This window comes from Chanodichthys erythropterus, chromosome 6 (genome assembly GCF_024489055.1).
Source record: "Chanodichthys erythropterus isolate Z2021 chromosome 6, ASM2448905v1, whole genome shotgun sequence".
NCBI classification, from domain to species: domain Eukaryota; kingdom Metazoa; phylum Chordata; class Actinopteri; order Cypriniformes; family Xenocyprididae; genus Chanodichthys; species Chanodichthys erythropterus.
The window spans coordinates 19,065,196-19,089,045 of NC_090226.1; the positions used below are offsets into that span (position 1 = coordinate 19,065,196).

Here is a 23,850-nt window from a genome sequence, read left to right on the forward strand (position 1 = left end):
AACCTAATAAAAGGATTTACCACCCGGCCCTCCTCCAGGGGTGAGAGAGCAGCCCCACCCATCTCTGGGTCGCCCGTCTCAGGGGTGATTCTCACCAACCACTTAAACAACTGCAGAGACGGGAGGAGTCATCTCCCCGCAATGGATACAGCAGAGCCGACACCCTTGGCGACGAGCAGACTGAGGGGCGGCCCAAGAGGAACTCAATGGTTTGTCATGGGAAGCTCCCCGATCCGCTACTAACTGAAGAGAACCGCTGGGCTCAGTCCTCGACAGTGTCACAGAAAAGGCCACCTCGTAAGATAGGAGCATTGAGAAAGCATTTAGCTTGACAACCTCTCACACCTCACAAGGTAAGCCAGGGGGCACTTCTGGACCACTGAGGTGGACATCGTCTGGCTGAGGGCCTGCGCTGTGACTTTGATCACGGTTAGTCAACAAGCGCAGCTCAACCCCAGCACAGAACTACCCTCATGCAAAAAGAGTGCCTTGGCCTCACATGCAGGGTGGGTGTGGTCTGTGTACAGCCACCCCATCCAAGAGGGTAGTGAGAGAGGAAAAACTTATGCAGATTTTGGCACCTTTGGCATTCCATATTTATGGCACCAATATACCCCCATACTGCCAAGTTTTCCATGCACATCTGGAAGACCCAGGAAAGCATGGCTGTAAACTCTGAATCTGAGTCAGCATAAGCACACACCATTACAGTGGGCAGCGTCACCCTCATTTCAAGAGCATAACAGCACTCTCTCCGATGCTGCGCTCAGCTGGAGCTCTGAATGAAATGCTAGGTTCCCCTATGAGAAGGACCAGCAATCCAATCCAGAAACTGCACAGCTTGCAATGCGCTAGAGAGGGAGGGGCCCTAGGGGGTTGGTTCCCCGAAGGAACCCCTCAAACTCATGTCACCCAAGCCATATCAGCAAAGTAGACCTCTTCTGGTGCACCAGAGAGGGCGCTACAATGGAAGGGAACCGCGCATCTAGAGCGCCGAGCGAGCGCTGGGTTGCCGTGACAACCCGCGCTGCAGCCCGGCAGCTAGACGGCACACGACACGCAGAGGAGCGAGAGGTTTGCTCTCGTTGATCTCCACGGTCTCCCAGAGTGTCGGGCAGACCCGCGGCTGTGCTTTTACACACAAGCGGCAGCTGGCCAACAACAGAGGGGACTCAAGCTTCCCGGAGAAAGAAGAGTCACGACCGGCGTGTCGACGTGATCATGTTCTCATATGAAAACATGAACACCCAAGAACATCATTTCAGCACGCGCCCAGACATGTGAAACGGTGATCGTGGCCATCAGTGAGGACAGGAACGACCGCATCCAGAAACACAAGTAGGATGTCGTCTTTAAAAAGACGCAAATCTACTTGTGTAAGCTCTTTCAGGGACTTTACTCTTTTAGAAGTGCTGAAGCACGCAGGGGAACGGCCACCGCAACACAGACAGGGATTGTGTGCAGCCTGTCGTGTGCTCTCTCTCTCTCTTTGAAGGCGCTCACTCTTACCAGCCGTAAAAACGGCTTTTCAGCGCTCAAAAGCGCACCATACCGGCCGTGAGAACAGCCTTCTGACGCTGTCAAACAGCTATTTGCTCAAAAACGGCAAACGAAACAAAAACAGAAAAAGAGAGGACTTCGACCCCGCTGCTGTGCTGTTCGCCCGCACTCGGAAAAAAAGAGAAGTTCAACCAAAAAGCTTGACTCGTCTTCTAGCAGACACTCGCTTGCAGAGAACAGGAACAAACACCGTTCGGCTCCGAAGCGAAAAGCTGAAGATGCAACGCACCTGCTGCTCATTATATACCCGCGCTGCGAGGCGAGCAGCTGATGCATATGATTGCATGCCAATGTGCATTGGCTCGTTTTAGTTACACTCGAAGTAGATTGGCCTCTCTAGCGAGATTCCTATTCGTCGGTCTGTCCGACGTACGTCGAACGTGACCGCCTGAATGGGAAATATAGATACAGATAGTGGATAGAGTCAATGATTCAATGATTCATTCACAGCCACTTGCTTCGTTACTGAATTAATGACTCGATGACTCAAACAGTGACTTGCTGCCTCCTGCTGGCGGTTTTAGTTTAATAGTTAAAAGTTTTACTTAGTTTTACCATCATTGCATATTTCTCTATTGAACATTTTTTATTTAAAACTTTATTTTATAAAATTATTCATAAAGGTAAAAAAAATGCACTGGAAAATCAATTTAGGGGGCAAATATTGTCCCTTAATGGAAAAGGTGTAACTGCAGTCGAAAAGGGGTACGCAGACGGATGGTAATCCCTTCAGGCCAGGGGGTACTCCAAGCAAAAAAGTTTGGGAACCACTGTTCCAGAGGAACTTTGTGTACAGTTATGTCAGGACAATCATCCACAACTTCAAATAAGAGGAGTCAAACTCTATAAATAGTTGATTAGAGAACATGGAAGATGAAAGAAAATATTGAGTGTTTTTTTGCTAAAACAACTTTACTATGCACGCAGATACAAATCTGAACAAATGATAAAGAATCTATAGCCTAAATGCTTGATGTTTCAGAAAGAGAGAGAGAGTGAGACCGAGAAATAGGTAGACTATCATATTCTACAAGGTTTAAAACATTTAATTAGACACATCAAGTAGTAGAAAATGTATATTATTCAGTATCTTAGTTGATATTACTCTTGACAGAGTTGGAGATGTGCAGAGATGGCATCATGGCTATTAGATTTGCAGCTGTGCTGTGCTTATTTCATTCATTTGTGTATCATATCAAACAAGGTTTAAATAATTTAAATAGATACTTCAAATAGTAGAAAATGTGCATGATGTAGTACTTTAGTTGATATTACACTAGCCAAGCTCTTTTTAAAGACATCATTTTACACTCATTCACTTCACACCCTCATTATTGGGTAGTGGTTTTAGATGTTTATGTATAATACTGTGCTCACCACTGGCTCACTTGTTATCCACCAAACATGAGGAGTGACTGAATTTGATATTCGTTTTGAAGCCATTATCCGTGCCTTTCTGAATAACATATTTGGTGTCAAGCACATCCCTGCTGTACTCAAGCCGACAACGTAGCTTAGCACTCGTTGGTTTAGAGCCTTAGCCAACAACCAGGCCAATTTGTTCTAAATTCTAAAATTAACTGTCATATCATATATCATGTATGTCATCTTGTAAAATGGCAGATTTTGAGGGAACAGTAATTAGAATACTAGATTAATAAAATATTGATTAATTAGAATACTATACTGTTTCATCCCAATTTCTCTCCGTAAATGCATTTAATTTCATCAGCAACAAAAAAGCACAGACGTGACATCTGCCTTTGATTGCATAGATTGCTGGTCCACTGTGAGAAGTGGTATTGTCCAATGTAACAGCTCATTTTTTGTTCCTCTGAATGCAAACAACTTCTCAAAATAAAAGCACTTGATATCTGCTTATGCATATGCATTTAGCTTTTGAAGATGGGGGGGGGGGGGGGGGGGGTTGACTCCTGTTAAACTTTATATTGTGTTTTGCATTCTAAATAATGATCAACAAACTCAAAGTTGTAATGACAAACTTTTTGGGTAAACCTGTGTGGGGAAAAAGTTGGATAATCAGTCCTCTGAAAAAAGGTATTTGTGCAATAGTTGATGCTTTCTTTTCTTAAAGTAATGTGACACTTAATTGGCATGTTTAGCACGTACCATTTTCTTATCTCTTCTAACAAAAAACTTTATTCAGTTTTCATTCACCCCAAACACTCAATAATTGATATCTCTCTGTTTTCAGGTATATCAAAGGTTCCTCCAAATGTTTCACCACTTTTCACTTCCTTTGAAACTTAAGGGCTGTGTGTATGAATATATTATGGTTCTCCTGAAAGACTTCATGTTGTAAAAATGTATGGATTCATTAAACTTTTAGCAACAATGCTGTTTTACACGTTCGTGATCTTGTAAGCCACAGGTGTAAAACAGTTACCTGTAAAAGCCTGGTAAAGGGTTCGGGATAAGGAAGCTTTTTTCCAGATCTCGGAGGACATCATTGAGCATGCGTACATGGGCTGGATCTCTCTCCTTGGGGTCATTGGCAGGACGCATTACCTCAGATTGGAAGAAGGTTAAGTTGTCCCTCAAAGATGCAGCCATGTTCAGCAGGTCCGGCCGACTCAGTGGGTCATCTAAAAATATAAGACATATGAATGATTTTTATATATATATATATATATATATATATATATATATATATATATATATATATATGTACACACACACAGACACACACACACAGCAGTTTGTTCTGGTTCTCAGAGCGAGTGTCATGGGGGATGAGCAAACCCACCATATTTTTATAGATACTACTGTTATTTTGTAATGTATATTTTTTTTAAGTGAGAATATAGTTGCTTAGACCTCAGATATGTGATTTATATGTAAAAATAGCCGTATTTGAAAATTTGTTTAGATGCTTTCCGAGATATGAGCTCCAGGCCGTCAGCGACTGTTCAGCGCTCATGTACCCACAGAGAACAGCTTCATCTCGGCCAGTCCTTCGGGAATTTGCACATGTGGTACTAACTGCAGTGTCTATGATGGCCAGCTCCACCTCTCTGGACGTCCAGTGGGGTGGAAGGATAGAGCTCCCCACCTTTCTGTATTTGGAATGTATTGGAGAGATAGAGTTGTGGGTAGGGTTAAGCCCGGAACACACCAAGCCGACGATCGGCCGCCGGGCAGTTTATAGGGCCAACTAAGTTTTCTCAGTGCTTTCCACGCCGTCGGCTGAAGTTGGTCCTTGTCGGCTTATTTCCGGCTGATTTGACATGTTGAATCGGCGTTGGAGCTCGTCGTTCAGTCAGGCCATCTGATCATTCTGATTGGCTGTTCAGCTACTTCCACCTGCTCGTACAGAAAGGCATTTCTTTTTACTCAGGCGTAGAATGGACGTGCTACTTGGTCGTCAGGTGTCAAGCATCGGTTTGGTGTGTCAGGGCAACTTTGGACCCAGACACTGCCAACGTGAGCCAACCCCGCAGTCTGCTTTCTTTGCCACTAGTTCGTCGGCGTCGGCTTGGTGTGTTCTGGGTTTTAGGGTGTGGTTGTACATTCCTTTAATAACACTGGACATTACACTGGTTAAAATAGCTGATTTCTGTGGATTTAAACATTGTTGGAAACATTTGGAATAATGTAAGTACACAAGTCAACAAAATATATAACATTTAGTGGTTTTTGGATATTTTATTATATAGTGTTATATATAGTGTATATAGTATAGTTATGTTTTTTTTTTTGTCTCTCTCAATATCAGCTCTCTCTCTGTTTTCACACTTTATATATAGTATATTTTTTGCATTCAGTTGCATATTATCTCTTTTCTATTTGAATAAATTTTAAAATGTAATTTATTGAATTCCATTACATTTTTTGTGTCATGGATTTTTGATGAAAGTTCAAAAGAGCAGCATTTATTAGAAATTTTGCAACAATGTAAAAGTCTTTGTAACTTTGGAATAATTTAATGCATTCATAAAAGTTTGACACAATTGCTCCAGGCATTGAACGTCATAATTTTAGTCATTTTAAGGTACAATAACATGGACGGCCAAATTGGGCTTAATGCATTGCAGCTGTTAACCACACCTACCCATCACTCAAAGCAGCTTTTATCCAATTTCACTTCATCCTCATAAACCTAATCGTCTCAGACACACCCCTCGGCTTTGTACTTGATTTCACTTGTAGTTAGCAGCAACTGTTTTGACAGCTTAAGTGCAACCCTTAAAACTCCAGCTGAGCACTGGCCCTCAAAATGAAACAGTCTAGTATTTAACAGCAAATCTTTAGGCTAAATAAAGATGCACTCCTACCATACCTCCATCTGCCCGGAATCAAAAGCTAACAAATAAGTCAAAGCCATGCATATTAATTCATTTCACAAGTATGTCTAAAAATGTGATGTGATGGCAAATATATAGTTTACTGTCAGTATAGCATGACTCCTATTCTAACTCCTCTATTGTAGGTTAAACTAATCCTCAGTTTAAGGGTGTTGAATTTAAAAGAATACATCAAAAAATTCTGACATGCTTCTGCTCGGTCTTTCAACTTGCTTACTCAAGCATGCATTAATCATGTGTTGAGCTGGAGCTGTTAAGAACTCTACATCCTCTCGAAGATAATGCCAGGGCTGTGACAGGTGGGCGTGCATTTAAACAGGCTAGTTCATCGTGTCGCTAAGTTTAAGATTGTTTCACACAGAAGAGACTTTCAATAAAATCTGAAATTTGCTGGTTACAAAAATGTATTTATTTATGGGAAGCCATTCTACTTAAACATATGCAGCGCACCACAAAAATAGTGCTTGAGACTTTTGAGGTAATAGTTCACATGTGTATGTTGATAAGCTAACCGTGTGGTACACTAATAAGCATACCCTTTTTTTTAAAAAAAGAACTTTATTGACTGTGCACTTGTGTACTTTAAAAGTTTATTTAAAAATGTAGATAATGTAATATCAATGAAATAAAAAGACCAATTGGTACACTTCATAAATGTTTCTTAACATACTTCAGTACATTTAAAAAGAGCAGTGTTTTTTTTTTTTTTTTAAATAAAACCACATTTTTATTGTAAAATCATTATGCTGGTGCTCCTCTTCTTGGATTCTTGGATTATTACAATTAATGGCAAAATTAATGTTTGGAAATATAAACTGATAGTTCCTATTGACTGTGTGTGTGTGTGTGTGTGTGTGTGTGTGTTTGTGTGTGCGTGTGTGTGTGCATATGTTTTTATGGTGGCATTTACAAACAGCTTGACAGAGCTCAAAGGAATGCATTTGATTGCAGGGATCTCAAGATCTTTTTAAAAAGATGGGCTATGTATTGACATGCTGTTTTAAAGCAAAAGCTTAAAACAGTGTGAGACTTGATGCAATACCCCAAAAACATCAGTTGGCCTTGTGTGGCTAAAAAAGCAGTGTCTTACAGGAGATTAATTATTTTTCAGAAAGGATTTTATTGTGCATCATATGGCTAAGGCACAACAGGCTATTAGCTAACTGAAGCTACATCTCTACAAATACAATCTTAAACCCTAAAATATTAAAAAATACTTTAAAAGTAAGGTGTTTAATGTTTCCCTTTCGAAGTGGAACTCAACACCACGTCTTGGATCGACGCTATGGGGACGCCATCAGCGTAACCGGTGTCCAATTTTATTGGCTGGCGACAGTCCGTGACGTCATTAGAGGAGTACACAGAAGTATAAGTTGGCACCTGTGATACAAGTCATTCAGGAGTCGTTTGTTTAGCTGACGCATAGTGAAGAATCCTAGCAAGCAATTCAAAAAGTGTGTGCCTCCGTGTCCTAGGTTTCTGACACTCGAGGACAAACACAACCTGTGCATTCAATGCTTAGGTGAGGAGCTGAATGCGCCCATTGTGAGAAGCTCCGTTCCGTGTCCTTATTCTCAAGTGATGCAGGAGAGGCATCTGTGCCTCGCAGCTCGGGCCTTGCTGTTGCCGAGGCACGACAAAGGCTCAAGTCGTGGGGATCACAGGTTGAGCTGGCTGAGGAGTTTGAGAGAGGTATGGCTCTCAGTTGTGGACTTGAGCCATCTTCTGGATCAGGATGTGCTGTCTTTAGCCATCAAGCCAGGAAGAGGCGGATGTGGTTTAAGAGGCCGAAGATGTACATACAGTACAGTCCAAAAGTTTGGAACCACTAAGATTTTTAATGTTTTTAAAAGAAGTTTCGTCTGCTTACCAAGGCTACATTTATTTAATTAAAAATACAGTAAAAAACAGTAATATTGTGAAATATTATTACAATTTAAAATAACTGTGTACTATTTAAATATATTTCACAAAGTAATTTATTCCTGTGATGCAAAGCTGAATTTTCAGCATCATTACTCCAGTCTTCAGTGTCACATGATCCTTCAGAAATCATTCTAATATGATGATTTGCTGCTCAATAAACATTTATGATTATGTTCAATGTTGAAAACAGTTGTGTACTTTTTTTTTCAGGATTCCTTGATGAATAGAAAGTTCAAAAGAACAGCATTTATCTGAAATACAAAGCTTCTGTAGCATTATACACTACCGTTCAAAAGTTTGGGGTCAGTAAGAATTTTTGTTTTTATTTTTTTGAAAAGAAATTAAAGAAATGAATACTTTTATTCAGCAAAGATGCATTAAATCAATCAATCAAAAGTGGCAGTAAAGACATTTATAATGTTACAAAAGATTAGATTTCAGATAAACACTGTTCTTTTGAACTTTCTATTCATCAAATAATCCTGAAAAAAAATATTGTACACAAATATTTTGTACAATTGTAAACATTAAATGTTTATTGAGCAGCAGATCAGCATATTAGAATGATTTCTAAAGGATCATGTGACACTGAAGACTGGAGTAATGATGCTGAAAATTCAGCTTTGCATCACAGGAATAAATTACTTTGTAAAATATATTCAAATAGAAAACAGTTATTTTAAATTGTAATAATATTTCACAATATTACTGTTTTTACTGTATTTTTAATTAAATAAATGTAGCCTTGGTGAGCTTGGTGAAACTTATTTTAAAAACATAATTTTTTACTCTATTGTATGTGTACTCTCAGCCTGCCGGCCCTGCGTACGGGGAACTGGTGGACGTCATGGCCCGCGCCACAAACAGATTGTATCTGGCTTGGAAGCGTAAGAAACGAGAAGTCAATCCTGGCAGGCTGGACAAGCGTTTCCAGTCAGGCAATAATCGCCATTCCCTCATGAGCCTTCCCACTTTTTGTTAGTAGCTTGTTTTGTAGTGAACTACCTTTTTAAAAGAGAATAGCTTAACTTTGTAGTGGCAACTACATTTTAAAGTAGCCTCCCTTCACCAATAACAGCCTTATCAATTTTATCTTGCAGCGAGCAAGTAACTGTATGATTTCAGATGTCTGGCAGTCTTCATTCTTCACTCTGCTGAGTCACTCTAAAATCATCTGAACATCAATGAGCTGTCTGAATCTGAAGGGAACAAAAGATCTCAAAGGTTTCAATTAGCCATGACTCTTTGATCTCACTTGATTCATTATTCCTCACGAATACTGCATTTTTATGTTCCTCTGAAACTCCTACCATAACACAGCATGAGGACAGAAAGAATGTCCCAACCGCAAAGCATCCTTCATTTACTTGACCCAGTCGCTACACACTAGTGTACACTACAAATCAAAAGTTTGGACACATTCTGTGCTGAATTTGTTTCTTTTGATCTTTAAGACCTTCATCTAAATGCTTACATACTTCAAATCACCGTCATCATCATCATCATTATTTAATAATAATATTTAATCAACTGTCCAGACCAGGATGCATGGAAGAAGCTAAAATATAAGACTTTAATTGTTTAAATGTTTTGTTGTTTGGGGTCATTACATTTTGTAATGTCTCTTATCCTCACCAACACTGCATATATTTTTATAAAAAATACAGTAAAAACAGTTACTTTGTGAAATATTTTTACAATTTATAATAACTGTTTTTATAAAAAAAAAAAAAAAAAAAAAAAAAAAAAAGTAATTTATTATCGTGATGGCAAAGCTGAATTTTCAGCATCATTACTCTAGTCTTCAGAGTCACATGATCCTTCAGAAATCATTCTAATATGCTGATTTGGTTTGATGTTGAATAAAATTGTGCTAATTAATATATTTGTAGAAATTATGACTGTTTTCTCATGAATCTTTGTTGAATAGAGAGTTCTAAAGAACAGCACTTATTTAAAATATAAAAAAATAATATTTATGTAATATCATCATGTCTCTACTGTCACTTTAATGCATTCCTGCTAAATAAAAGTACCAATTTCTTTAAAAAAAAAATTAATAAAAAAAAAAAAAAAAATACACATATACTGACCCCAAACTTTATAAAGGTACAGTGCAATATTTATTATAGTCAGGAAATTCCAGTTATGCTTCTCGATTGAATCGGTACCCTTGAACAATCACAGCTTTATAGATCAGCATCTACTGCGTAAACACTGCATTTACCTGAAAAGAGACATTTGGAGTTGACTTCATTCCTTCAAACTCCAAATTACACAGAACAGACTGAACAGAACAGTTATATCTGTCAGGAAACAGCTGGGAGTGCCAATCACCAGTACGCGAAATAATGAGAATATCTGGGATGTTATCCTTTCAGAAGAGTGACAGTGAAAATGACTTCACAAAACATCTGTGGATGATATGGGATTTTCTCAGGCATGCAATGCCGCTGCAGCCAAGACAGGAAAACAAAAGATCGGACACAAGTGTTTGGTGCGTGTCTGATGAAATACCAATACTGTATAGCATTAAGGGCTTTGGAGTCTTCATGTGGCAAGATTATGTGGCAATTACATTTCTCACCTGTCCTCTTCTGTGCGTTCATGAATATTTAAACACAAAGTGGCGAAAGAGAACAGATTCAGAGGGGACGCTTTGAATGTCTCTGCAGTAGTGAAAAACTGGCATACCTGCGAGCCACTGTATAATAATTTAATGTTATTTGAATATCTGAAATACAGTTCTGCAAGTGTTTGAAAATGTATAGAACATTTGAAAAGTAAAACCTGTCAAAAGCTCATTACTACCCCTGGGTTTCTTTTGCTCTAATGAAGTAGAAAGTGTTTTCCTCACATGTTCTCCCTTTTTATTCCACACCTAGAGTTCACACCTTTTTTTTAGTGAAAAGTGCCAGAATGATGGCCAATCAGGTCTGAAGCTTATAATCCCATTTGATCTGAGCACCGGGTCAAGCTGAGAAATGATTCACACCAATTTGTATTTAACAAATGCAGAAATCAAGGTCATTATTCCAACAGCCATATAAACTGTGATAGAAGGATCAATATGTCTACCCAAACAGATGATCCCTCCATAAATCATCTTAATGGGAAGAGTGAACGGTGACACAAAGCTGACCCAGCCTGTAACGCTGAGTTACATCCTCAAACAAACTTCCAGAAAAGTCCTGCCAGCTCTAAATTGATGCGGAACACCATTTTAATTGTGAAATAACTTATGAAAGGTGCATTCTTACCTTTAAGTTTGTTCTGAACATCCAGAGCGATATCCAAAGGGTAAAATGGAAGAACAGGATCCGTAGCAAGTCGCAGGATGGTCTCAGCTGTTATCTAAATTAGCAAAAGACAAAAAGGTCCATCAACATTCTGCTAAGTCAGTTTAGATCCTTGTTCATTGAATAAAATAATAACATTGGATTGTATTACAGCAAACGTCATGTTTTAAATGTTGAAATTGTCCATGAATGCTCCCAATGCTTCTTTCTAATAGGCTCAGATAACAAGAGCATTTGCCAGTCCTTCAGTGCTAAACTATAATTATTGGTTGCATTCAGTCTTATCTTTCTGATGCCATTCCATTGATTTTTACTCCCTTGTTGGATTTCGTTGTTTTCCACCCCCGACACTCCACATTGGCATCTGATGGGTGATTGTAATTGTGCAGACAGTACGATCTGTACTGAGCTTTTCCTGCATTCACAGCGGCCATGGATCAAACATTATGGATTCGCCTGATGTCCCTTCATGTTCTGCATGAGGTTAACACGTGGGCTGGGAAACTGCACAGCATGAACACGTATCGACTGTGGTTTTATCATATAGTGTTTCTTCTGCTTGACCTCTCCTGACCTTTTTGAAAACTACAGTTTGCTGGCTGGCGATATGGGGGTGATCTTCCTCTCAGGACGGACCAAATCTTGACCTGTAAAAGTTCACTGTTACGCACACCTCAAAGGAGCATTTAGTGTCTGACCAATCCTGAATATTTGAACACAAAGTAGCGAAAGAGAACAAAGTGGCGAAAGAGAACTGCCTAAACTAATCAGACCCAGGGCAGGAGTTTGCTGGCTGTGGTCGCATTACAAAACATTAATCAAAACTGTATCAGATTTAGTACCACATATGGAAGTGGCACAAATCAGAATTGAAAAGATCAGATTCCATGTGGTTTGTACTGTTCACCCTGTAATGGGGAAAACATATGCAAGTCACAAAGGCTGCATTTACACTGCAAATCTTAATTCATAGATCCGATCAACATTAAAGCTACCTTTCAGTGAGTAAACGTATCGCCCTTACCTTGTAGTGGCTTGGAATTCCAATGGTAATCAGATATGCGTGTTTAGACGTAGGTCACATGTCCAGAGATCAGATATGTATCGGATTTAAAACCACATTTGGAAGTGGCTCAGATCGGATGCGAAAAATCCAGATCTTGAGTGGATTTTTGTGTTTACACATGTACAACTAATTCCGATCTGTCTCAGATGTGAGCAAAAGATCAGATTTTTGGTGCCAGTGTAAACGTAGCTATACTGTATTGGCAAAAAAAAATCAGATTTGGGCCACATTTATCTGCAGTGTGAATGCAGTCAAAGAAACATAGCCAAAACAGAACATAACTTAATAGGGTAGGTCAGGTAAGTCTAACAGTAGTATTCAGGTAAGAGATACTACAGACATTGAATTAAGGAATCAAATGTAAAATAGCATGGTATAGTCTTCATTGTATAAATTAAATATAGATACATTTTTATTAAAGCTACAAAATGTACTGACACACATCCGATTTTCTCCCAATTCTAAGACCATTTAAGACTTTTTGAGCAATAAAATAACATTCTATATGTGTGTGCACAGAAAGCTGCTTCACAGACAGCATTTCTAAAAACAATGAACATTGAGACATCGAGAGCCATACTTGAACTCAGATCTCCTACATGAACACCATGAACAGACGGACGAGAGCAAGGACCGGGATTGTATCATTATTTTTTATGAATTTATCTTCAGTATATTGTTGAGACATTTTAATGAAGTGCACAATGCATAGTGCGATTTTGATTGATTTAAAAGTGTTCCCACCAATGTTAAAGCCAAACTCTTGATGCTGAAACACCTTAACTGCAATACATCAAAATCATATTTTTTCTTGTTCTCTCTTTTTTTTTTTTTCTAAACAGATTTTTTGGTTTCTTATTAAAGCCCCAAAGTGTAAGTTGGAGTGATGTGGAATCAATCAGAGACTGAGAGATTCCAACATTGATTTCAGCAGAGAGAGCATTAATCAGCACTGCAGAATGTGCCTGAACACAAAAGCTGAATTTTTATTTATAGCCTCATTTCTGGAGTTGCTCTTTAGTTCTTTTGCTCTCTCTTTCTATTGGGTGGCAAAAACTAATACCAAAATAAAAAAAGGCCATGGAGGCAAGAGGACTATCACACATTCAGCTGATTCCAACAGAAGAAACATACATATTTTGTATATAACACATCTACAGTACATTCTATATTTGTTCTAATTAAAGGTACAATTTGTGATATTTTTTTTCCGCTAGAGGTCGCTAGAAGCCTATTCAAAACAAAGGCGTAGTTTGATGACGCCAAGTTTTAGAGCGGAAACTTGGGACATGTGGTCTCCATCTCAACGGACGGTGCAAAAGAATAGGGATTGGAGTCTGGAAGAACTCATGTTCGTGGATGCGATTATTAATGTTACTGTAGTATGAAGCAGAGCAGGGCCGAGTGTTGCGGGAGCTGAACGAGGAGCTGGAGCGATTGATCAACACACGCCTCACGAGCAGCGGGACTTCTATTACTACACAGTCGCCGGCGCCGCTTCCGCTTTTCCGGTCATGAGTTTACGGGAGCTGTCTTTGTCGACAGAACCAGCGGCAGATGGTAAACAGTAATTATGTTCCATAAATAAGTAACACAATCCACCATAAAACGTGCAAGAAGTAAATAAGGAACTGCTTGAAGCAAGCTTGTGGTTTGCTGGACGCTAGACACTACTTCCGCATTTGTCCACGGCACTGTTGTCATGTGGTTTCTACGTCAGTAAAGGCGGTAACAAAGGTAACTGACGTCATTGACAGGCGACTGCACTGCCCCGTGTCACTGTTTAGAATGGGAACTTTCTCATGATTTACAAGTAGTTGAAAACATTAGAGATATTGTTTGTAATCAGATGGACAAAATATATAACACTAGCCTAGTAGTTTTTGGATATTTTACTGCAAAAATTTTACATATTGTACCTTTAATGTTGTTTCAATCCAGAATTTCATCATCAACAACATCAATTGTTATCTTTTGACAAGTGACGAGAGAGAGAGAGAGAGAGAGAGAGAGAGAGCAAACTGAGGCTTTCAAAATGTGCTGTAAGCAGTTACAGTCTTAGCATGCAATAAAACAACATGAACAAGAATCACATTTTCATATAATTTTTCTTATATTTTAAGATAATTCAATTTGATAACTTTTTATTATTCATTTACAGTATCACACAGTTTAATTAATTAAAATGAGCCATACTCCTTGTAGAATGGGCTCTGACAGCTAAGGTAAAGGCTGGCCAGAAACCTCATAAGCAAGATAAGTATCCTCAACTATCCACTTACTGATTACTGTTTGGCCGCAGGGAGCCCCTTCTTAGGCTATCTAAAGCAGACAAACAGCTGATCAGGTTTCCTCTACAGGGCAGCTCTGTGGACATACGTATTCAGCGCTCTCACTGAACATAAGGTTCAACTTTTTGAACCGTATGTCCTGATCTCTGAAGGGAGGAGGGCAGGAGGCTTGCAAGACAATAGGTTGTGGTACATTGGTCAGCACCTTAGGCACATAGCCCGGCTTTGGGTTAAAGAATGCCTTGACCATCCCTGGTGCAAACTTAAGGCATGTAGTGGACACGATAGGGCTTGGAAGTCTCCCACTCTTTTAAGATATGTTATGCCTAGAAGACACACTGTCTTTAAGGTCAGAAACTTTTCTGGAACAGTCTTGATGGGCTTGAAGAGAGCCAAGGATAATTCTTCTAGCAAAATAGCCAGGTCCCAAGCTGGAACTCTGGTACGACTTGCAGGCCTTGCAGGAAATGTGTCACCAAGGGGAGAGCCAAACTGGATTCTGTAACCTTTTTCTACAGTCCGCAGGACCCATTGAGATAAGTTTGGCAGAAGCCTCCACTCTGCCAGATGATTTACTAAGGTAACCAGCCTCTTGAGGCTGGCCTCTGGTGCCCGCTGGAAACCGCTGTTCTCCTAAGCACCGGCTGAGAGTGTTGTCCCGATCCCCATGATTTTTGTGGAGGGACATGGGAAACGACACTCTTTTTGCTGCGCCCTGTATGAGGAGCTTGACGGCTGGGGCTGCTCAAGCCCAGTAGCCCCAGAGGCCTAGGGACGACGAGGGAGGTAGTGCTTAAATGCTGCTGCCTGTTTCTTGGCCTCCTGAAACCTCTCGACGACCGTGTTTATAGTGTCACCAAAGAGGCCAGGAGGTGAGTGTGGAGCATCAAGCAGGAAGGCTCTGTCTTTCTCCTTGATCTCAGACAGATTTAGCCAGAGATACCTCTCCGTGGCCACCATAGGCCACCCAAAAGCTCGGGTGTTCTCCCCAGTGGCCCAGAGAGACAAATCTGTGGCCCGACACAGCTCTCAAACAGCATCCGGCCCTACCCCCTCGCCTTCATCCAGGTCCCTCAGCAGGTCTGCCTGGTATGCCTGCAGAACACACATGGTGCCGGACATGCACCAGCCTGAAATGCTGCTGTGTACGCTTTATCCACAAGTGCTGAAGATGTTCTTAGAGGCTCTGTTGGGGGCTGCATCATTGGGGCCTTCAGGGATGATGCCATGCTAGGGGACAGGTGACATACTATTTTATCTGTTTTTGTCAGTAAAGGGAAAGACATGTTAGTGTTTAATGATCAGTTACATTGGGCATCGGGCATGGTTTTAGGCTCAATTTTACTCACCGACAGATTTTACGAAATCGCAGGCAAATCAGCGCTCATTCATGCGAGTGACAATCACGCAGTGTGAATTATCAAAGATGCGATCTGAGAGAATCGAAGATGCATCGCCGACACCCGTTAGATATTTGGTGTGCTAAATATCTGGACCTGACTACAATTCAAAATCCTGCAGTGTGAAATGTGACTAATAATGACATGGGCGATGACCTACAGCCAATAAAAGAGCAAGATACAGGGCAGCGGGAAGTTCGGGGAGGAGTTATAGACCCGCGTCTCCCCAACCATTTCCTACTCCATAATCTTTTTTTCGCTGCAAATTAGCGCACAGACATTTGGATAGCAAGATTCTTGCAGGCTAACATTTTTTAGTAACAATTCCAGTCTCCTTGCATTGACCTTGCATTTTTTTTCTTCATCACTTCTCGCGTGTTTGGTTGTGAAACTTAGTTTGCAGACTATACAGCATTGTAGATGATTCTTTCTACTGTAAAGTCATGCAATATGTAACCCCCTGTTGCTGATCCATCATGCAATGTTCACACAGCAGCGACAATGCTACACCAGATAGTAGTGCAGTGTGAAAAGAACTGTGATCTGACAACTGAGAGTGTGAACTGCATTATTAAATCTGCAGATACAATGTTTACATTTTGAGATCAAAACCCAAAAATCTCACATAAATGCTCCAATTTTCATAAACAAACAGGTTTATGAGACTTAGCAGCATTTTCCTCTTTAAATCCAGGTGTTATTTTTAGCATTAGAACCTCTTTTTGTCCTCTGTAATCTCTTGTGGCATTTACAAAGAGTGTCAATGTGTATTTGTGTGTGAGTGAGGACATATGTGCACGGGTGTGCACTCTTGTTTTTCAATCTTCGGCTTGCCTTTTGTTCCAGGACATGTTGGTACTGCAGAGCTTTGCAGGGGAATATATTTGTGTACATTAGAGACAGGTGGGTGCATTGGAGGCAGGGGGTTATTGACAGCAGAGGGCTCCCTTTGAGCAGCTCAGCCAGACTGATGAATCGCTGAACACTGATTCACAGCACAGAGACAGGCCTGTGTCTGATCTGAACACCAGACTGAAGGGTATTTGTTTCCCGTGTCATGTTGTCTGTTAGCGGGGCGAGTATTAAGGCATGTATTAAAGCATGTCGTGATTTGGAAGTGCACATGTACTGTGGGATTTGCATGTCAGATTTGACAGACAAGAGGAAGATTTGAAAGCTGACTGAGGGGAAAATACACATGCATGTACAGTGGATGTACAGCGCAGCAATGACAAATACACTACAGGAGGAAATTACAGTATTTAGGAAACAAAAATGTCTATTGCATGGGTAAAAGTGTCCAAAATGTCCAACTGTCCAAATGAAACCTACTTTACTGATTTTGAAATAAAATAATTATGATTCAGACTTATTACTGTTTTAGAGGGTCTGCTGCGCATCTCAGAGCAGGGTTTCGTTAAAGGGGAGGTCTAATGCTATTTCATGCATTCTGACTTATTTACACTGTTAAAGAGTTGGATTCTCATACTATTTTTGGTTGTGAGGGAAAGATAACCTTGCTTCCCAAAGAACCCAGTGTTAAGTGGAGTTGAAAGATTTGTGCTCATGCATTACATTGATGCGCTCTCGATATTTGTCATTAAAATAACCACAGAAATCGCCTTAAATTAACTATTAAAATAAGGATAAAGTCGTGTCTGATAGTTGTTGATAATTTTGTTTTTCTGTGGCTGCTCGAGCCCTCAGGATCCACGCTTATGGTTTCATAAAGGCCCAGTTCGATGCTGGATTTACAGATCGTTTGAAACTGAAAGATGGAGCAGTCACAGCGATAATGATCCCGGTCATGAGTCGGAACAGCAGGTGGTGAGTAAAACTGCATTAAATGTCTGTTTTGTTGGCAATAGGCACCTAAGTGCATATAATGTATACAAAACGAACATAGTGAATTCATAAATTCATCATTATTCATCATTCACTATACACTATATTCATTATAGTGATTCAAAAGTTCTCCATGGATAATGCGATGTTGAATTGTGTGTGTTTAGATACATTTGTTTAGCTGACCATTGATAGCTTGCAGACGATCGCTACGAAAAAGCTGTGCATGCTCGTGACTCTTTAGCTTTGCCCAAGGCACGCCTCCAGGTGCTCGGCTGCACAGGACTTGCTCGAGAAAGATTTGTTACTTTGTTTTTAGACCATGAAATCAACAATGTCACCAAAGAAGTGTGTTTTTGGTTGTGAGGGAAAGATAAGCTTGCTTCCCAAAGAACCCAGTGTTAAGTGGAGCTGAGAGTTTTGTGCTCACGCATTACATTGATGCGCTCTCAATATTTGTCATTAAAATAACCATCAAAACTGCCTTAAATTAACTATCAAAGCAAGGATAAAGTCATGTCTGATAGTTGCAATCACTTTTTTATTGGTTAACATGGATGGAGAATATTTTGTGTTTTTCCGTGGATGCTCGAGCCCTCAGGATCAGTGCTTATGGTTTTATAAACAAGGCCCAGCTCTACACTGGATTTACAGATTGTTTTAAACTGAAAGATGGAGCGGTCACAGCAATAATGATCCCTGTCATGAGTCGAAACTGCAGGTGGTGAGTAAAACTGCATCAAATGTCTATTTTGTGTCCTTCTTTGCCACCTCTTCAGTGCAAAGATGAATTTTGTTGATACTGATTTAATTTGATTAGTAACTTATTCTGCCTGATTGTGTCTTACTATTCTAACTGAATTTATTGTTTCAATTAAAATTGTTTAATAAGTTTTAAGAATGACATAAAAGATGACATAGGCTACTGAAAAAAGAACCTGGAAATCAATTTAAAGACTCAAATATACTCAAATATCAAGATTAATTTTTGTTATTGATCAGAAGGTGCTCCTATTTTTTTTGACTGTGCCCTAAGAACAAATAGAGACAGCCCTGTCTATAATATGCTGAAGGACCCACATCTTTTAATAGCTTCAGACTCTAATAAAGCCAGGAAATTATATTAATTAGGTCTCATGAAGTATTCCAAATAAGATGCCCCAAGGTTAGGAAGTCCCAAGTTCCTTTAAGGTGACGCAACTTTGACGCAAGTTTTATTTAAAATGATGACGTTAAAAATCCATGTAAACGTAAATCATCTTAATTGACAGTGCTGAGATTTGTTTTAATCTAATTAATGAAATTAGTGATGAAATTTGTATTATTATTTTTAAAATTATATTTTATCAATGATAACAAAGACCAGATGAAAATGTGCATTGTGATGATAGTTAAATTATTTTAATTAAAACATACTGTTGACAAAAATTTAAGAAAAAAAAACAAAAAACAAAAACAAAAAAAAAAACACTGCAAGATATTTATAATAAAATAACAATGTTTTTGAAGAAGAAAAAAAAAAAAAAAAAAAAAAAAAAATGGTTTTAATGGTTGTTAATATTGTCAGCGACTGACTCGCTTAAGATGTGAGAGTTGAAGCTAAACAGATAATCTTCCAAAAATTCACATTCAATTATAACAACTCTTGGAGTAGTTTTGGCATGTTATTGAATTGTAACAGTTATGCTCAGTTTTGGTTTCATTTTCACTGTGTTCTGTTCCTGTTTTACCTGCCTTAGTTATCTTATTAGTTTTCCTTTGTCTCATTTTCCTGCCACTAGTTAGTTTCCAGTTATTCACTATATGATAAATTAGATCACACCTGTTTGCATTCAGTTCATTATCTTGCGTATTTAAGCCTTTCAGTTCTTTGTGTTTTGAGCATGGATGAATCTGATGTTTTGAGGAGTATGTGTAGGCTGTCAATCACCGTACCAGGGTGGATACTGTACTTCAGAATTACAGATACTACGTCTTGGAAGTATGACCAAAATAATACGTTTTACCGGAAACGGAAAGTAACATGTCTGCCACTTTTGTTCTGACCAACTGAAAAAAGTTCTACAATAAATCTGATCTTGTTTGTTTGTTGACTTCCATGGCTGCAATAGACTGTGTTTTCCGCCAACTGGCAACCTGAGGTATTGAAATACTATTGGGTAAATTGGCAGTGGGCAGACTCACACAGACCAAAACAAAAACAGACATTCCGGCACGGAACGCATATTTCAAAGTAAAATAACTGGCTATAACCTTGTTTTTTTGAGAAACGAGTATGTGAACTTAGCATGTTTCCTAAATATCTGCAAACACATTTGTGACAAGCAGGGCGGGGCGAGAGCCAGGAGAGAATGGCACAAGGCCGCTAGCGTGATTGCTAAGGAGCGTCACCTGCGCACTGCACTGGTCTCGTATCTCTCATGGAGGAGCTCTGGAAGCATAAAAGGAGGAGCGATGACAGTGAAAGACTAGAGAGGACCAGGCCTGAATTTGTTATGTTTTTATTATGTTTGTGTGTGCTGCAGTCCTCTGTCTGGGACTGCCGCCATTTTACTTTCGTTTTGTATTTGTTTATTTTGTATTAAATTGTGTTGAACGTTCGCCAGTTCCTGCCTCCTTGTTCCCGTATATATAAACTCTGTTACAATACTATTGTATTTTATAAATAATATATAAAAGTAACACTTTTATTCTCTATACAAAGAGCCAACATGACAGATGCTTCTAGAGCTTCCCCTTTCACTGTTTCCTATGAAAGAACAGCCTCACTGACCCTCACAATTCAAGCAGCTCTTAAAGATTTGCACAGCAATGAAGCACTAAAACTCAAAATCTGACCACATGGCATTTAATGAATCAATGCCTTAATGACCTGTGTCAGTCAAATTTATTTCTGCAATATGTCTGGGAAGACAAATCTCTCATCAAGCAGCCTTCTGCTTCAGTCATTAAGCTTCCAGATGGTATTGTGTGTCAAGAGTTAACTGTGAACAAAAAACATCTCAATATGCAGGTAGAAAGAGTCTAATGTGAACATAAAACATGCTTACTTTGGGTATAAGAGTATGATCTTGAATAATCAATATATAAAAATGAAAGCCACTTACATACCAATTGTTATACAGCAACTTAGTGACATGCATCATTGTGTATTACGAGTCTTGAGGGTGTATGAGACATTTGCTTTACATTATCTTAAATTCTCAATGACCAGAATGATCATCAAGCTGTAATCAGCAGAAGCGTGTTTGTTTTGAGCCTGTTGTACTGGCGGGTTATTCATCCATGTTGTTGTGCATGAATTCAGCCGTTAAGCCTTCGTTTGGCTAGGAACTGACAGATTATGAAAATTGTCACCTATGAATTGAAGCTCTGTGATTTCATATGTAAATAGGTAATTAGAGGGCATTGAAAAGGAGCTTAAGTAATGTTTTATTCAGCCAGTCAAAATTTAAACAAACACACAATGAAGGTCTTGACTGAAGAAGTGCAGAAGTGACCAGCGAAAAGTGTGTAGGTGTGTGTGCGTATGTGTTTACTGAACAGTAAACTGAGGAGAGATTAATTCATGACAAACATCTGCCAGATGCTGGAACCAATTAAACTTTCTGCTAGCAAAGTTTCATTTCAACTTACAAGCTTGCAATTTTCCCATTCTGCAAGCATGTTTTTGATTATTAAAAGCTAATTAGGGCATTGTACGTTTAGTGGAGTGCTGTGTTTGGATTCAAAGAATAAAAATGGGCTTAAATGATCAGACTGGTTCATCAATGTTACATGTACTGTGTCCTGTGACCTAGTTTTTCCCCAGTCTGTCTGATTAGTTAATTTCATCCACCTGTGTCTCGTTTATTATCCCATCACCTTGTTTAGTTCCTTTGTTAGTCACATGTATTTATACCCTGTGTTTGCCTTCTCCTGCTCCAGGTTTCCCCTTGGCTCCTCCCTCTCTCCCTCCACTCCCCATTGGACTGTTTTTGTTTTCTGTGGACTTTTGATTATTTTCTTTGCCCTTCAAGTACGCCTCCAAGTACGCCTCATCTCTCTAACATACACCAACTGTAACAATCAATAAACTAAATGTGCTGTATATATTAATGCCCTTGTTTATGAACCATATACAGTTTTAATATACATTTGAGGCATTTCTTAGAAATAATAATAATAAATTTATTGCTCAAACTGAAAAAAAACATTGTTTGCTTTTTATCATTTATTTAGCAGAGACATAATCCAAACAGATGCAAATACTGATTGTTTCTGTTTGGGTTTGAAGTCAAAAACAAACAAGCAAAAATTTTTTACAGTGTCCTTGTACTTAACGTTACAGTAGCTCACAAAAGTGAGTACACCCCTTACATTTTTGTAAATATTGTGGCCAGCGGTTTAGACATTAATGGCTGTGTTGAGTCATTTTGAGGGGACAGCAAATTTACACTGTTATACAAGCTGTACACTCACTACTTTACATTGTAGCAAAGTGTCATTTCTTCAGTGTTGTCACATGAAAAGCTATAATACAATGTTTACAAAAATGTGAGATACTGTACATGTACCTACTGTAGTAACAGCAGTAAATTATGCATAATTATATGCAACTAACCTAAACCAGTCCCTAAAACTAATCCTAAGCCTATAGTAAGTACATGTTGCTAATTAATATAACTTGGTACATGTATAATTACACTGTAAATATGACACCTTAACAGGGTTTCCCTTTCGATACTTCACTCGTACTGCGTATGGGGAAAGGTCTCCCTTTTTCCCCGCTGCTGAAGCCTTTTTCAATAACGCAGTGTAACTGCATCGTCATTGGTTCACTCATAGACAAGTTGTTGAACCAATGACGACGCGGCATAGCTGCGCGGCCTATGGCGACAAAGCGCGCAAATATTCCTGCTGAAATGGGCAGGGTTACGGGCTATATAATCAGGCGTTTCACCATAGGATTTCAGTGTTTTCTCCTTCAGCGACGACCTCTACATCTCTTCGCTGATCTCCGCCTGAAGCCGAAGAAGCTCGCCGCCTTCCTGACAGCTCTCGCCGCCGTCTGAAGAGGCTCCCGCAGAGGACAGTGCCGGCACCCTCACTGTCTGCAGCTCCAGCGCCGTCGTTGTTCCGCCGCCTCCCGCTCCCGGCCGCTTCCTGTGTGTCCCCTGCCACCATCCGGCGCGCCGCCTGAGAGCTTCACCCGTGGCTTAAACGCCGCACTAAAAGAGCAATTTCAGCGGTTTTCACCGCTTCTAAAAGAGCTTCCGCGGTCCTCGCCACTCTAAAGAGCCACCCAACTGCCGTTTTCACGGCACCGGCGTCTCACGATGCCCCGTCACTCATGTGCTACATGCAGGGCCCCCCTGCATGATAGCGACGGTCACGCCGAGTGCGTCACCTGCCTGGGCAAGCCCCATGCGGACGGCGTGCTTGCTGGGGACTCATGCCCGCATTGCGAGTGCATGAGTCTCAGTTCCCTGCGCTCGCGGGTCGCCTTCTTCACGGAAGGCGATCTTGCCGCTCATGCCCTCCCGTCTGGCCAGGAAGAGACAGCGGGGTAGAGCGACTCAGCGCCCGGAGTCAGACGAGCTCACGCCGGCCCAGCCCCCGCGTGCCTCGCTTTCTCCTCCGAGGGAACCCTCTCCCGCCCTGAGCAGTGTCCTTCTGCCGAAGCAAGTGACCTCGTCTCATTTGGAGGAACAGACGACGAGCAGGATGACTCCATGTCACTTGCAGCTTCCGAAGCGGAAGCATGGGCTGGCGAGCCGGAAGACATTGCTCCGCCTCCCTTGGAGCCCGTTGAGCACGGCCAGGGCATGGATGCCGAGCTTTTCCGCGTCCTGTCCAGAGCCGTGGAAGAGCTGGACCTCGAATGGGCCCCCTCCAGAGGAGCCGTCTCGCAGCCGCCTGGACGAATGGTGGCCTTCTTAGATGCCCCGGTCTCTCCCTCTGGTCTCTTCGGGCCTGCAGTGGACGGCTTCACTGAGCGCTTCACTGCTGCGCAGAAATCGTCTCAGGCTATGAGACATTTCTTGCCGAAGCGCTCCAGCTCTGCTTCTGCGTCCAGCCGCCCCAGGACTGCGCCGGCTCAGCAGAACAAGCCAGCCCCACCCGTAACACAGGCGGCGCCACCCCAGGAGAATCGTC

The 23,850-nt window shown here is 40.5% G+C and overlaps 1 protein-coding gene across 2 annotated transcripts in view; it reads right to left on the bottom strand.

Moving 5' to 3' along the window:
- The window catches only part of LOC137021626 (inactive N-acetylated-alpha-linked acidic dipeptidase-like protein 2), a 243,516-nt gene that overhangs the window by 18,706 nt on the left and 200,960 nt on the right, over positions 1 to 23,850 (bottom strand). Inside the window, exons 12-13 of one of the 2 annotated variants that reach the window (XM_067388346.1) lie at positions 11,072 to 11,165; positions 3,968 to 4,166 (exon numbers count right to left, since the gene is read on the bottom strand). In XM_067388346.1, the coding sequence (XP_067244447.1) occupies positions 3,968 to 4,166; positions 11,072 to 11,165 (293 nt within the window). Of the gene's footprint in view, positions 1 to 3,967; positions 4,167 to 11,071; positions 11,166 to 23,850 lie in introns of those variants that run through there. The other variant, XR_010895341.1, reaches the window with a different exon arrangement.